The sequence below is a fragment of the Papaver somniferum genome, chromosome 8 (genome assembly GCF_003573695.1).
Source record: "Papaver somniferum cultivar HN1 chromosome 8, ASM357369v1, whole genome shotgun sequence".
Lineage (NCBI taxonomy): Eukaryota > Viridiplantae > Streptophyta > Magnoliopsida > Ranunculales > Papaveraceae > Papaver > Papaver somniferum.
The window spans coordinates 170,441,650-170,456,359 of record NC_039365.1 but is presented as its reverse complement, the minus strand read 5'-3'; the positions used below and the strand labels follow the sequence as shown (position 1 = coordinate 170,456,359).

Genomic DNA, 14,710 nt, shown 5'->3' with positions numbered 1-14,710 from the left:
TTCAGTAACCTATAGCTTTTCTGGCCTGTATATTCGGTTCTAATATCAAAAGAATATTTCCGATTGTATATAATCGGAAAACAAAGTAAGTACTTAACCACCGAATAACCAACATTCGGGAAAAGAGATGGATAATTTCCTACCGAATATGCGTCATTTGGAGTTATGGATATGCATCATATGTATTGTCTACTGAAACTATAGAGTGAGTTATAGAGTTAAAGAAAAAACCTGCAATAGAGCCACATTCCCGGCAACTTGGCAGGTTCCTAGCCTCGAAGCCTTTCTCAACTCTTCCATCAAGAATGCTAGGCATGCCGTGCCCCAAGAATAGTCACCGACTTCATGGAGAGGATCCAAAAGTTGTATAAGGTTGGCGTCGATCCGGTTGCCAGAAGTATTGGGGAATATGACACATCCCAATACACAAAGGAGATATGCGGTGGCAGCGTGGTTCACTTGCTCATCAGTTAACGTTCCATTCTTTTCCTTCTCCAAGGTGCCTCGAAACATATTCATCAAAGCTGTAATGTTGATCTGTCTTGTTCTGTAACTTGCATGCCTCCTAAACTCTGCTGTTGTTGTCTCTTCATCCCAACCTAAGCACTTGTTAGTTAGAGAATAAAGTTGTGCCCAACTTAACTGCTTTGTGTAGTTAAACTTCACAGCTGTGCCTTGGTCGGGAAGGTTAAGAATCTGCACAACATCATCCGGGGTGATCGTCATCTCCCCAAACGGCATATGGAAAGTATCGGTCTCAGGATACATTCTCTCCACGAACGCCGATATGGCCACACGATCATGTTCCAACAATGAATTCTCGGCGGCATTAGCTAACCCCGAGTTGGCAACAATTGTCTTGAACCTTTCACATTCACCGGATAAAGGCCACGCAAGCATTTTTGTTGGTGCGGCGGTAGGTTTGAGTAGACGGACCGCATCTTGATGATCCTATTAAAGTACATAAAAAAATCCTTAATACAAGTATTACGATATAACACATAGACAATACATTAATAAAAAATAGTAATTTTATTACCTCGGTTTCATATATTTCTCTGGCCCATGAGTCTTTGTATCCAAATAGCAATTTTCCTCCATCTGGTAGTCCAAGGATTGTGCCTGCTGGAATACCCTTCTTCTTCAAGTGCTGAGGGACAAGATGTGATGCTTTCTTAGCAATATCCTTCCTTACAACATCTTTTCCTTTTTTGGCTTTTTGGGTACCACTTGGTTGTCCTTCCTTCTACTCTTGCCACTGGATCAACTGGTTCAACACTTGGTCCTGCACTTTGTTGAGCGGCTTGTTCAACACTTGGTCGCACCCCTTGTTCACTGCCTTGTTGTTCAACAGTTGGTTGCACTCCTTGTTGACTGCTTTGTTCTTGTTCGCTTTGTTGAGCACCTGAATTATCTTTGGCACTCCTTTCCCTCCTAGCACTAGCTGTCACTTTCTTCCTCCTTCTCGACTTTGTCTAAACAACAAAGAAAGGAACAATATTTACAAACTATACAATCGGAAGACAAAGTATGGAAATATAACCCGAATGTACACATTCGGACGTAAGAAGACACATATTGTTCCCGAATACAAAACAATCGGAAGCTAACTAAACATATTTGCAACCGAATATACATCAATTGGAGTTCAGAAGCTGTAAATTTTTCATCCTACACAATCGGAAGAAAAAGTGCACCTCTATAACCCGAATGTACAAATTCGGAAGTAAGAAGACACATATTTTTTCCGAATGAAAAAAATCGGAATATAACTAAACACGTTTACAACCGAATATTCATCAACTGGAGTTCAGAAACTCTAAAATTTTATCCTACACAATCGGAGGTATAAAACATTATATTGTCTTCCGAATAAATACTGGCCCCAAAATGGGATTTTTCCTATATCATAAATTTTGAGATTTTTTCAATATATACATTCGGTAGTGAGTGTTCTTCCGAATACTTTGTGTCTACTTAAATATATTCGGTAGCCAAAAAATTCATTAAACTACCGATTATTAGCAGTTTGTATCCAGGAAGATATGGCCACCAATATTCGGCAGATAATCATCAAATCTTTCTCCCGAATACTGTCGATGTTCTTGAAAAATGAAGAACACGACTACATTCGGAAGTAAATGAGCATGCATATCGTCCGAATCTGGATAAATAACCGAAAACCCTAGAAATTTTTTTTCTCGATTCGACGAATTAAAGCGAAATAAATCCCAAAAATGATAGATTCTTACCTAATTGGGGCCATTTGAAGTTGACGAAGTGTTTGAGTCTCGGAATCGCCACCACCGACTACATTGTCGGGTACTTGTTCTTCGCATTCTTCTTCATTTGCAGCAAGAATTTCTTTATTTCTTGCTAAAATTCCAATGTTTGGATCGATAGCCCGAGCAACATTTTTGGTTCTAGGTCTGTGGGTTTCATTTCTCTTATCCATTGTTTTATAATCGAATCGACGATGTTTTGATTTTACGATTCGCGGCGATGTTTCGGTTGAACGAGGAAATTTTTTTTTTCTTCCACAATCGGAAGATAATATGAAACTGGAAGAAGAAGAGTTGAAATGAGTAGAATTGTTTTTGATTTGGTTTTTATACAGTTTTACCAGAAGGGGATTTATGTAACTTCAATATCATATAGGGTACCCCTTAACTAGAGTCTTTGGCTGGGTATAAATTGATGGCCCCTAAATCCTTTTGAGTGGCCCCTAAAAACGCCAGGTTTTTTTAAAACATTGTATACATTAGATTCTCGGTAGATTTAGACAAAATTAGCACGTGTACTAGTGTAACGTTTGGGGGCGCGGAGCCAAGAATAGTGGGAAATTGGGAATGGTGTGCAAAAATTTGCTATGGGTGCAAACAAAAATTTTAGAGGTATAAAAATGCAAAAACAGGCTTATTTATAAGAAGAAAATTCTTAAAGGACCTAAAATGGACTTTGGAGTCAGCTGGACAGGGATGCAAGTGGACACCCTTATAACGGGCTAGCTCCGCCCATGTGGATTATGATTTGTCTTAGGTAGCAGAGCCATCATAGGACACACAAGAAATCTTAGGTAGCAGAGCCATCATGGGACACAAAAGAAACCAGTCGCATGGCTGCTGACCATGCAACTACGGTGAAACCAAGGTAAGAATATCCAACCATGCATAAATTTTTTTTTGAAGCCCCTCCTGTATTCAATTCTAACTCCGCTTCTCTGAGTATTTTCCGAATGACATTACTTTTCAACTGTATCCCTTTAGATGTCCGATCTATTCCCTACATTACTTGTGATAGATTTTCTTAAATGATAGTAATCAAAAAACTAGAATGGAATCTACGGATAAAAGAAGGGAATGCAAAAATGAGTGGTGCAAAAGAGACCACATATAGGAAAAAAAAAAAAAAGGCATTACTTTTCAACACTACTAAAAGGTTTATCCCATACGGGATTTGGTACCGCATTACTTTTCATCTAGACGTTGTCATTTGTTAAGTACGTGTTAAGAGGAGTTAGAGCGTCCACAGTGGTGCGAGTATAACTAAAGACCAAAGACTAAAAAAGAAGACTAAATTTGGGTTTGGTCCGTCCTGTAGCGTAGCGGGTGACGAGTAAATTTGGTCGCGCGTTGATATAAAGTCCGCTTCATCGTCCAGCGTAGATAAAGATTACGCCTGGCATGGGGCGTTGATAAAGATAACACCTGGTATGGGGCGTTGATAAAGATAACGCCTGGTATGGGGCGTGAACTATAGCAACGCCTGGTGTGTGGGACGGAGATTATACGTTCGCCCGGGTTCAAAAAAAAAAAAAAAATGGGGCGTTGATAAAGACAACGCCCCAAGCAAATTTCCTAAAGTTTTAAAACTTTAGGCGTTGACTATATAAACGCCTGTTGCCCGCGTTAACTTTACGTACGCCCGACGGGGCGTACATTTAACCAATGCCCCATCCAGGCGTACATTTTACCAACGCCTGTTCGTTGGACGTTAACTATACGAGTGCCTGATGAGTGGCGTAGACTATATCAACGTCCGTGGTGTAGGCGGAGATTATATAAACGCCTGACTATATTTTGGTTTGGTCTTGGTCGCCGACCAAATTTGGTCTGGTTTTTACTCTTTGATCAAATTTTGATCGATAGTCCATCCCACTGCGCCAGCCCACTGGATCAAATATTTGGGTTTACTCGTCCACTGCAGTTGCTCTTAAAAGACAGACGATAGAGAGATATGAAGTGGGTGGAGATGAGATAACCAGTGGCATTGTTCTTGAATATGATAAAATTTCTCATTTTCACAATAGAAATTCACAAAATTGGTCAAAAAGACAAAAATCAATAATTCCTGAATGAAAAGAACATTTAGATTTTGATACTGTTTAAATGGACAAAAATGTAAAAATAGCCAGAATGTAAACGGTTTTATCCTATCCATTTTCAAATACTTTTTCTTATTTTTAATTTACATCAGGATGCATCCAGTTTTATCCTTACTATTTTTTAAGTTTACGTCGGGATGAATCCAGTTTCATCCTTGCTATTTTTTTTAGTGTCCTTTTCACCTATACTAATTTTTACTCGTCCATTTGAACCATATTTTAAAAATATTTGGACAAATGACCCATTTTCCAATAGAAAATTTGTGCATGATAAGAAAGAGCCTGTAAACAGAAAACAAGTATATTCAATTCGTGACACTTCCCTTAGCAGCAATGTGCTGCATGCCCACATCCTCCTCTTCCCTCACACCAGACTTGACTATTGAGTCGTTGACACAGTTCAAGTCTTTCCTCACCAAGGTTTCACAATAAAAGAAAGTACACCAACATGGTTTTCACCAAAAGAAAATAAATGAGAAAAAACAAAATTAATGATGGTAATATATGGATAATATTTACTTTAATCATTTGTTCAAATCTACTGATTTCTGGAGTGATGATCCTGAATTCCATCCCTACTCTTCTTCCTCCTCCATTAGCAGAGGCAAGATTTCTACATCAACACAACACGTGTAGTAAACAAGGTCTGACGTGTCATAGGCGGTCCACTTGTTGTAGTGCTAAATACAGCCACCACCACTTGGATCACCAGGCTCCTCAAGTCATCGTCAAAGTCCAGCAACACCTCAAACAACAAGACTAGGACTCTCCATTAATGGATCCACCATCACAAGTTGACTTGTCAAATCCTTCTCCATTAATGGATTCGGCATCAGCAGAAGTTGACTTATCCACTCTAAGATCTCATTTCATTGATGTCCTTAAATCCAGAAGAACTCAAGGTAATTTATTACTTCATTTTGGTCATGGTTTCAAATCCCATTAACTGCCTTCTTTTGAATTTCATGTATTTATTATGTGATAAATTTGGCAATTATGAATCTCTAGTTAATTGTATGATTTTACATGAAAGATTGAAAATTTAGAACTTTTGGTGTTTTTGGGATGTTTTGCGATGATATTGTCAATTTGAAGTTGACTTATTTGATTCAATGATTGCAAATTTTTGCATTTTCATTAGTTCCCGTCTCCGTGGAGCCGGCGGAACCTGTGGTAGAATGTTTGATTCAAGAAACTCCTCGGCCTACCCGCAGCGAGGTTCGGTTGATTCTTGATGTATTGTGTATTTGATGATGTTTTGGGTGGTGTTCTTGAAAGTCTAGTTATTTATGGGTTATATTTGACCAGGCAATGGAATCTTGCCCAAGGGAAGATTTCGAGAAGGATCAATTGATTGAAGAGAACCTTTACTTGATTACTGAGGTAATGTTACTCAAGATTTAGCTAGGCAGGAAGTTCTTTGTCTTGAATTATCTTGATTTGGGTTGTTTGTTTCATTTGGTAGGAAAGTGAGCAGGGGCGTTTACCGGTGTTGATTTTGAGCTTGAAAGGAAGCGAGCACCAGAAAAGGCCAGCGATTGTATTTTTACACAGCACAAACAAATGCAAAGAATGGTTACGACCGTTGTTAGAAGTAAAGATTACTCACTATTTTTTCTTTTTGCTTGCGGCTTCATTAGAATTTGCTCATTATTTTGGAAGAATTATTCATATACATTTGTTTTGCTTCGTCAGGCTTATGCTTCACGGGGATATATAGCTGTTGCTATTGATTCTCGATACCATGGTGAACGAGCTAAGAATTTGACCACATATAGAGATGTATTGTTTCTATCCCCATCTATCTTCTTCTTTTGTCATTTCTAAAAAAAATGACTTTTATGCATAATTACGATACTTTTTTCCCCATGTTATCCAATTTCTTCTCAGAAAAATAAGTGTAATTGTATTTTCTTGTTTTGTGATTCAAATGCAGGCTCTTGTAGAATCATGGGAAAAGGGTGATACAATGCCTTTCATATTTGAGACGGTAATTCCGGTTTTGAGTTAGTTTCACATTTGATACAGAGCTCAGACCTGGTGCTTCAAATCAAATTACCCTTACATCGTCTCTCTGCTATTCTGAACTTTTCATTTTGTTGTCGTGGTAAAACTGTGTCAGCATATTGATGGTTTCAGTTATTGTGTTACATACCAAATTTCTAAGTACGGAATTGTCATGGCAGGTATGGGATTTAATAAAACTGGCAGATTATCTTTCACAAAGAGAAGATATTGATCCTAGTAGGATTGGGATTACTGGCGAATCGCTGGGAGGTTCGTTAAATGACATTTATTAGTACAAGATATAATGTGAATTGTTACAGTGGCAAAAGATAAGCGGCAATAATATGGTAGTTCTTTGGTGTAGGGATGCATGCCTGCTTTGCAGCTTTTGTGGATACACGGTATGCAGTGGTTGTCCCAATAATTGGTGTTCAGGTGCACTTTACGTTCTTTGGCTTCTGCCTTCACCCATTTGAAAAAGAAGTTTCTGAAAGTTAAATTGAGAACATAGTTCTGTATAATGTATTTAACGAATGTTTGCAGGGATTCCGATGGGCAATAGATAATGACCAGTGGCAAGCTCGAGTGAATAGCATAAAAGCAGTTTTTGAAAGTAAGTACTAGTATTACAAATTCAGGAGAAGAGAAAATGTATCATTTTGACGAGCTTGCTTATTTGCAATGACCACACATGGTGTCATATTTCTAAAACATAAATCTCATTGTTTCAGAAGCACGAACTGATTTAGGAAAGGATGAGATTGATAGAGATGTGGTGGAGAAGGTCAGCACAATCCCTTCGGTTATTGGGTTAAATCTGCAGTCCGAGCATCGTCTGCAACATCAGATTCGTATTTCTTTCCCATGATTCATTACTTAGCGGGATAATACTGTTGCAGGTATGGGATAGGATTGCCCCAGGTCTAGCTTCAGAGTTTGATGCACCTTACTCAGTTCCAGCCATTTCACCACGTCCATTGCTGATTCTAAATGGTATACCACTATTAACATCAAGATGTTACGAAAACACTTGCTGCAAAAAGCTGGATTCTTAAGGTTCATGCTTTGTTTCAACCTGCAGGTGCGGAAGATCCTCGTAACCCTATTGCAGGGTTGGAAATTCCCTTTGCGAAAGCAAGATTGGCTTACAGTGAGGCTAATTGTCCACAAAACTTCAATGTAAGCATTCCAAACCCTCAACAAATAGAAAAACTATAAGGATAATTCTGAATGAAAAAACCTATAGTTTTTCTACCCTAATCTATTCACACTTTTTTTTTAATCGACTCCTCAGGCAATAGCAGAACCTGGAATTGGACATATGATAACTTCTCTTATGGTGAAAGAAGCCAGTGAATGGTTCGACAAATTCCTCAAGTAAAACAAGAAAAATGTTCAGAACGCTCTGTAGTAGTGTTTCCATTTTGGATTGTTCAACAACTTTGTTGATTTACCAACCAGAAAAGCAGTTCCCACTGGTGTGTTTACCATTGTACTGTTATTTTTTCTTTCATTGGACTCGCATTTGTATTCTTTATTTTAAATTAATAAAAATATTAAATTCATCCCTACTGTGCCTATACTCACTCTACCAAGAAGATCACAACTGAACCTGTAAAATTCACATTTGTTTCACAATATACAACATTCACACTGTAACTTGAATTCTGATTCCCCTTCCAGAATTCTCTTCAAAGTTAATAAAGTTACTGATTTCCATTTTTCTTTTCCCCCCAATAAGTTCCACTTATATACGTGATTTTGGAGCTTGAGGTGTTGAAGGTGGTGCACTCTGCAGGAAGAAGAAACAAAATCATGCACTTGTGAAACAACTTACAAAAAAAAAACTTCGTGAACAGATTTGATTCCAGAAAACATCCTTGTGGTGCAAAAATAAGTGATTTCAACAGGTGGGAAGAAAGAGAGGAGAAAGAAAACATACCAGTGGAATTCCCTTAATTGCTCTGTCTTCTAAGAATTCTGATGGTCTGAAGAAGTTACCATACATTTCTAACCACTTCTTGAGACTTGAGTATATATGTTTAGCTCCAACAGTATCAGCCCAAAATACAAGTCCACCACTATAATACAGAGGAGAAGTTCAATATTATGAAAACAGGCACACATTTTAAAACGCTGAAATGCTGAAATACATATGTTCTCCAAGTGAATGTGCATGGGTACCTATCAAATCCACAAAGCATCAAGGATGGTTACCGGTAAGAAGGAAAACTCATTCCATGGATAGATGCAGCATCAAGATCTGATGCTCGGACAACAACTCCTCCATCCAAAACTCGACATGCTTCATTCACCACTGGGAACATTATCATCTCCACTATTTCTTGATCACTCAGAGATAAAGGCTGCATTACATCCATTAGAAAGTCAGTGTGGACTTTTGACATTACGATTGCACGTTAATGAAGATGGATTGATCCACTGCAACCAAAATATATGTAAAAGATCAAGATATCAAATTTTCTAACATTAACTACAGGGAGAGGTGTGAAACCTTTCCACCAGGCATAAGATTAGTAAGCTTAATCGATTCCTTAATAATTGGAAGCACAGTAAGATCAGGTTTTGGTTTGCATCCCTTTTCATACTTATAGTATCCTTTTCCATTATTTTTACCTGAAATTCAGAAGATAGCATCATAGGAAATTAACAAGGGTGTGTTTATATCTCAGAGGAGTTATAATGTGCTAATGTAAGAACTCAGATCTTCATACAGACCATTTCGTCCATCTTTCAATAGCAGCTCAACGAGGTGGAGACTTGAATGTCCTATCTGGGAAGGAAGACGAAAACTCTTCGCCAACTGCCATACCTACTCCATATCCAGCTAAATCCTGAAGCCTTCATTAAGAGAGAAAAAGAAAAATGAGCTGATCAGATACATGCAGCACTTTGAATTAAGTATACTTATTGTTTCGAAAGAGAGACTTCGTTATAAGAAGAGAGATAATGCAAGCAATAAATGACTGGGGATGTCAATCAAATAAAGATTCACATAAGAGTGAAAGAGCAAGAAGTTTACTGGAAAGGGCCAATTGGCATGCCAAAACTGCTGATCAATCTATCAATCCTGAACACCTCCACACCCAAGTTTGCCAAAATATGTGCCCCTTGAGTGTAAGGAAAGAAGGTACGGTTTACTGCAAAGCCTATGCAGTTTCCCACTACCACGCAAACTTTCTTTACGGTCTTGCCAACTGTCATGAGATCAAGAATTACTTGGGAGGAGGTCTTATCAGTGCGCACAATTTCCAGGAGAGACATCACATGGGCAGGACTGTTGAAAAAGGGTCGTACTAAACCCATGCACGAATAATAACTGAAGGCGTAAATGTTTAAAGGGTAGTTCCGGAGATGAAGTGTGATATTAAAATTTAGTTTGTTGTCCCTTTAAGAGATTAACTGATAAGTCAATGGTTCATAAATAGACAATGCTGGGTACTTTTCAACACCTTTCAAATCTCTATTATTGGTAAGGCCATGCTAAAACTAATAACAAGAAAAACAGAAGGGAAAGCATAATGACCTGAAAAAATATGCCCCTATAATGCGTTCTTGAGAACTCGTCTTTTGGCCAACAACGTTGAGATCAATAGTAGATGTATTTGATGCCAGAATGCAGTCGCAGGAGCAGACCTTCTCAAGTTCACGAAATATTGACTGCTTCACTGGGATACTTTCGGTAACAGCCTGCGATTACCAGAAAGCCACTTTAGCAGCATATCAACCCATTTGCACACAGGAGGGTGTCCTCAACATGAGGACATCAAGACGAACTAAATAAGCTATTGGGAACAACACAAGAGAATTGACAAGTACCCAAAAACTCATGTGCTCAAGTCCTAAAGCATATGAAATCTTAACAAGATAACTCGAGCAGGTTTTTGCTGTTATGGGCCTATTACATTTCACTTACAGGACACAGGAAAGTGTAAAAATGATTATTGGCCCAACCAACAAGAAAAGAACAAAAAGGTGTAAAAATAAAATAAAGTGTACCTCTATCACCATATCCACATGCTTAAATTCTGCATAGTCCAATACGCCTGTAAGAATCAAGAGGGCTTTCTTCACCTTATCTTCTGTCGTTTTTCCCTTTGCCACTAAACTTCGAAGATTTCCTGCCCCTCATTGTTGGACTATGAGTTTCAAAATAAAAATGGTCAAAGGGTAATATTTTTACCAAGCATACAAAGCATCACGTTCTTTGACCTGGCTAAGAATACCAGTAAAATTTTATTTCACTGTAGAGAAATTACACTGTATCCATGTCAACCAGCTTATGAAAATCATAATATTTTAGCATCTTTCCTGCAACCGTGATATCATAATTTATTATTTGTTACTAAATCCCAACTCAAATTCCAAAATACAGCATAAAAAATGGATTCTTCAAACAAAAAGGCGAATTAAGGTTTCTTTGTAATGCATAATTTCTTTAGGATAAAGCATGCTCCAGGTTTTATATGTTCAAAGTGTTTCCTAACCATTGTATTTTTTTTATAAACTTTTTAACTAGACTCTGTCAGACTAAATCTAAACAAAGGAAGCAGGTGGTCTCTCACAGCTGACCCACATCTACGGATCTCATAATTTACCAAGCATCAGCTAGCTAACATCTGAGAAGGTTAACTGATTGTGGTATGGAATTGCAGACTAGAGACCAACCTTCTATTGTTTTCATCCCCTTCTGCAGGTACTCATGGTTGATTTCCTTAAGGACAACAGGGCTGTGGCAATTCCGGAACCCATCAGACCTCCACCAATAACAGCGACTTTCTTTACAGGCCTTGGTTTGAGTCCAATATCAGTAACATTAGGTACCTGGGGCGAAGTATGGTTAAGGGCTTTGTGAAGAAACTGAAAATCAGCATAAAACTAAGTAATTTATAAAATAATACTTTTCGGACAATGCGTAAACCTACTGACTATATAGTGCAAGACCATTTGTTAATGTGAGGTGTTACTTGAGAATCATTTACGAAAATTAACTGGCATATCTAAAAGCAGCCCAATAATTACATGGATAACTGAGTGCCTAAGCCCCTAAACTTGAGCTCCTGCATACAATGTGCCAATACTCTTTGAAATGGCCAAATAACATGACATGTATGCTGTCAACTTGAGAGAGTTTTATTTTAAATAAAGTTTAAAAGAAAACAAAACAGAATAAAATCATGTTAATACTTAATCAAGGTAAGCTACACATCATGTGCATTAAAAACTATACCTTCGCTATTGCACTCTGGGCAAAGAAGAAGGCCTCTTGAAGTGTCTGACAAAACCAATTCATTGAATAGTTTCGCTTCCTGCAATTAGCATTTTTTAGTATAATCAGTAATAAATGGAATATCATTCAAAATACAGACCAGATCCAAGCATGTAACTCCTCTAGAATAATTAGGTGGGGTGTCGTGAAGTGAACTATGTAAGGGATGTTATCACCAAAGGTCCTTTCAAAAAGAAGAAGACCCAAAGATTTGATCTGGAGCATCTTAATTTTATTTGAAGGAGGACACATCTAATATATGTTCTCCTTGAGTACTCAATTTGCACATTTTCTGTGATCAAAACGTATTCTAGTCTCATGTTCATTTTCAGGAAATCAAATCTACATATTCTTAATTCTTGTGAACAAAATAAAATTTCTTTCTTAAGGTTTCACTCAGATACCCATAAAGTAAATTTTATCATTCATTTAGAATCTTTTTTTCTGAGCATTTGAGAAATTTAGATGTGAATATCTTTACTGAAACCACAGTATATCACTACTGCAATTGTTGGAAACCAAGAAAACCAAGTACCTTCAAGACACCAGAATATCCTCCAAAAAAAATTCCCTCCTCGACAGCATCAAGGCATGCTTGGTGCTGAGGCATATTTGGAGCAGTCCTCTTAGCCTGTTCCCTTGCAGCTTGAATTACTTTATGTGATTCAGCCAAAGAACCAAGCTTATTAGTCTGTTGAAGAGAAGATATCCAAGGTTTACGTCTCTCAGCAATGTCTAAAGCCCAAAGCCTCACTACTCTCAGCAACTCCTCTTTTGATACAATGGCATCGATAAGACCAAGCTTGTTCCCTTCTTCAGACATAATAAACTTTGAAGTCTACAATTTGAATACGACTTAATCAGCATTTTAAGCAAATATATTTTCTAAGCAATCAACAAAAGAATCAACTAAGATAAACAGATCAAGTTATTCCAGCTGTGATTCAGAAATGGAGCAATGGACTATAAAACAAGGAAGGACAAGCATATGTTAAGCAATTTCATCAGAATGTAGACTTACCAATATCATTTCAATATCCTTTGCAGTCCCTACCAGCCTTGGAAGACGTTGAGTTCCTTAAAAATATCAATCAGTTTGTTTGGTGAGTACAAAATAATGCCAATGAAATGAAAACGGCTTGATTAGAATTCTAAACTGCTGGCATTATATTCATAATCTAAAGTTAATCAATTACCAGGAAGAACACCAAGTGTAAGCTCTGGAAAGCCAAGCTGAACTTTTGGTGTTGCAATACGTGCATGGCATCCCTATTACAACCAAGGAGGATGGAGTTAACAAGTAAATCCAGCACTACATTTCTTAGAAGTTAGAACTAACTTCATATGGATTCGTACAGCCGTACTTAGTAGAAATCACTAACCATTATCAATTCTAAACCACCTCCAAGTGCAAGTCCTTCAATAGCAACAACTGATGGCTTTTTGGCATCTGATCCAACCAAAAACACAATGTAATCGCACGAAGATTTTTTATGAAGATCGACATAGGGTTTTGTTATTGGTCAAATAACTAATTGTGAGTTAGATAAAACCTTCGATTATGCTGCATACAAGTTGAACAGATACGTCAGGGAGCCTAGATATATCCCCTACGAGGCGAAACGGAAATTTAACACGCAATTGTTAATTGGGCTTCAGAATTGAATCTGGTTACAATGTGATACTAAGTAAAGCAGGTTATTTATAAGCATTTACCAGTCTGATGAACAAGCTCAAGAACACTGATGTCGAAACCACCTGAAAATCTCCCGCCCTCCCCTTTAAGTATTATGAGGCCAGTATATTAGAGAATAATACTACTCATAGCTTCTGCATATTTCTCCTTCAATCCTGCTAAAACTGCAAATTCAAAGCACAAACAACAACAACTCATCAGTCTCTCTCTCTCTCTCATCAAATCAAGAAATCAAAACTCATTTCACAAAATTCACAATAAAAACCAAATTAATCAAAACCAATTAACCTAAAATTCCACCTCCACAAAAAATCAGAAAAAATAAAAAATTAGACTAGCCAATTCTCAATTCAATTAGAGGTTATTTTTCGGGGGGTTTAGTTAATTACTTGGAGGAGCTAATGCATTAACAGGTGGATTCAAAATCCTGATAAGAGCAACTCCATCATTTCCAACTTCCATACTAACTCTCAGATTGTTCTTCCTCATCCCGATTCTCGAAGCGTTTGAATTTTTTTATTCTCGGGGGATAAAGAGAATGGAACCGTGTGAGAATGATATAAGTAGTACAAGTTACGACTCCAACGTCCATCGTGTTCATCAAGGGGCGGAAGACGCAAATACAAGTGAGAAATCATGAGTTTCATTAATGGAAAAGAAGATGAAAGTTACAGAGAGTAGCTAAAGCCTAAAGCTTTTCATACGGTAGAGTAATAACAAATAAGAGAAAAGAACACAACATCACGAGGAAGAAGAAGATATTCCCCGTGTTCCCTCTTTGTTATCTTTCTCGGGAGAGGCCTGTCAATGGATACCGATTTTCCGTTAGCCGATACCGCTACCGTCCGACATAGCGGTAAACGGATATCCGATACCGATAAGTTAACGGATAATTCCTTCTTAACGTAACGGTAGTGGAACCGTGCATTTCCGTTAGGTTTAGTTCTGTTATCCGTTAACGTGCGTATTGCACGTGTAAATTTTTTCTCTTGTGTTGTGTTTGTGTATCGTCGAAAATGGAGATGGAGTCATGGAGATGTCTTTTTCTTTTCAAAAAACATGATTTTTTCTTTTGCTAGAAGCCTAGAACATCTGAATATTTGTATGTCTGTGTTTTGTGTGTGTGTGACATGGATTTAGAACCTGTTTTGTTGGATTTAATAGCTGATATGTGTTTTTAGCCTATTTTCTGTTTGTACCGGATAGTAACGGATAAATATCCGTTATCCGATAAATCCAACGTAACGGCAACGTTTTTTATTTTCCTATTTCCGCCGGAATTTAACGGATAACGGATATCCGCTAATTTTTAATGGCAGCGGAAGCGGAAGAG

General features: G+C 37.7%; 1 protein-coding gene and 1 pseudogene across 1 annotated transcript; one reads left to right on the top strand and one right to left on the bottom strand.

Annotated features, from left to right (window-relative positions):
* Nucleotides 1–4,902: 4,902 nt before the first annotated feature.
* LOC113303950 (putative esterase YitV) lies at nt 4,903–7,960 on the top strand. The gene is made up of 13 exons (XM_026553033.1): nt 4,903–5,286; nt 5,526–5,602; nt 5,693–5,767; nt 5,850–5,978; nt 6,080–6,166; nt 6,321–6,374; nt 6,571–6,661; nt 6,756–6,826; nt 6,935–7,004; nt 7,123–7,175; nt 7,291–7,384; nt 7,473–7,570; nt 7,686–7,960. Exons 1-13 carry the CDS (start codon nt 5,160–5,162, stop codon nt 7,770–7,772), a joined length of 1,113 nt encoding a protein of 370 aa, XP_026408818.1. The 5' UTR covers nt 4,903–5,159; the 3' UTR covers nt 7,773–7,960.
* An 81-nt stretch (nt 7,961–8,041) lies between these two features.
* On the bottom strand, nt 8,042–14,106 carry LOC113303949 (annotated as a pseudogene).
* Between the last annotated feature and the right edge of the window lie 604 nt (nt 14,107–14,710).

What these genes read in the sequence shown, in the direction of transcription:
- LOC113303950 (XM_026553033.1), top strand. Translation starts at nt 5,160, where the DNA reads ATGGATCCACCATCACAAGTTGACTTGTCAAATCCTTCTCCATTAATG. An exon ending in ACCTTTACTTGATTACTGAG is followed by an intron (nt 5,768 to 5,849) that starts GTAATGTTACTC and finishes TTCATTTGGTAG; the next exon opens with GAAAGTGAGCAGGGGCGTTT. An exon ending in ATTTGACCACATATAGAGAT is followed by an intron (nt 6,167 to 6,320) that starts GTATTGTTTCTA and finishes ATTCAAATGCAG; the next exon opens with GCTCTTGTAGAATCATGGGA.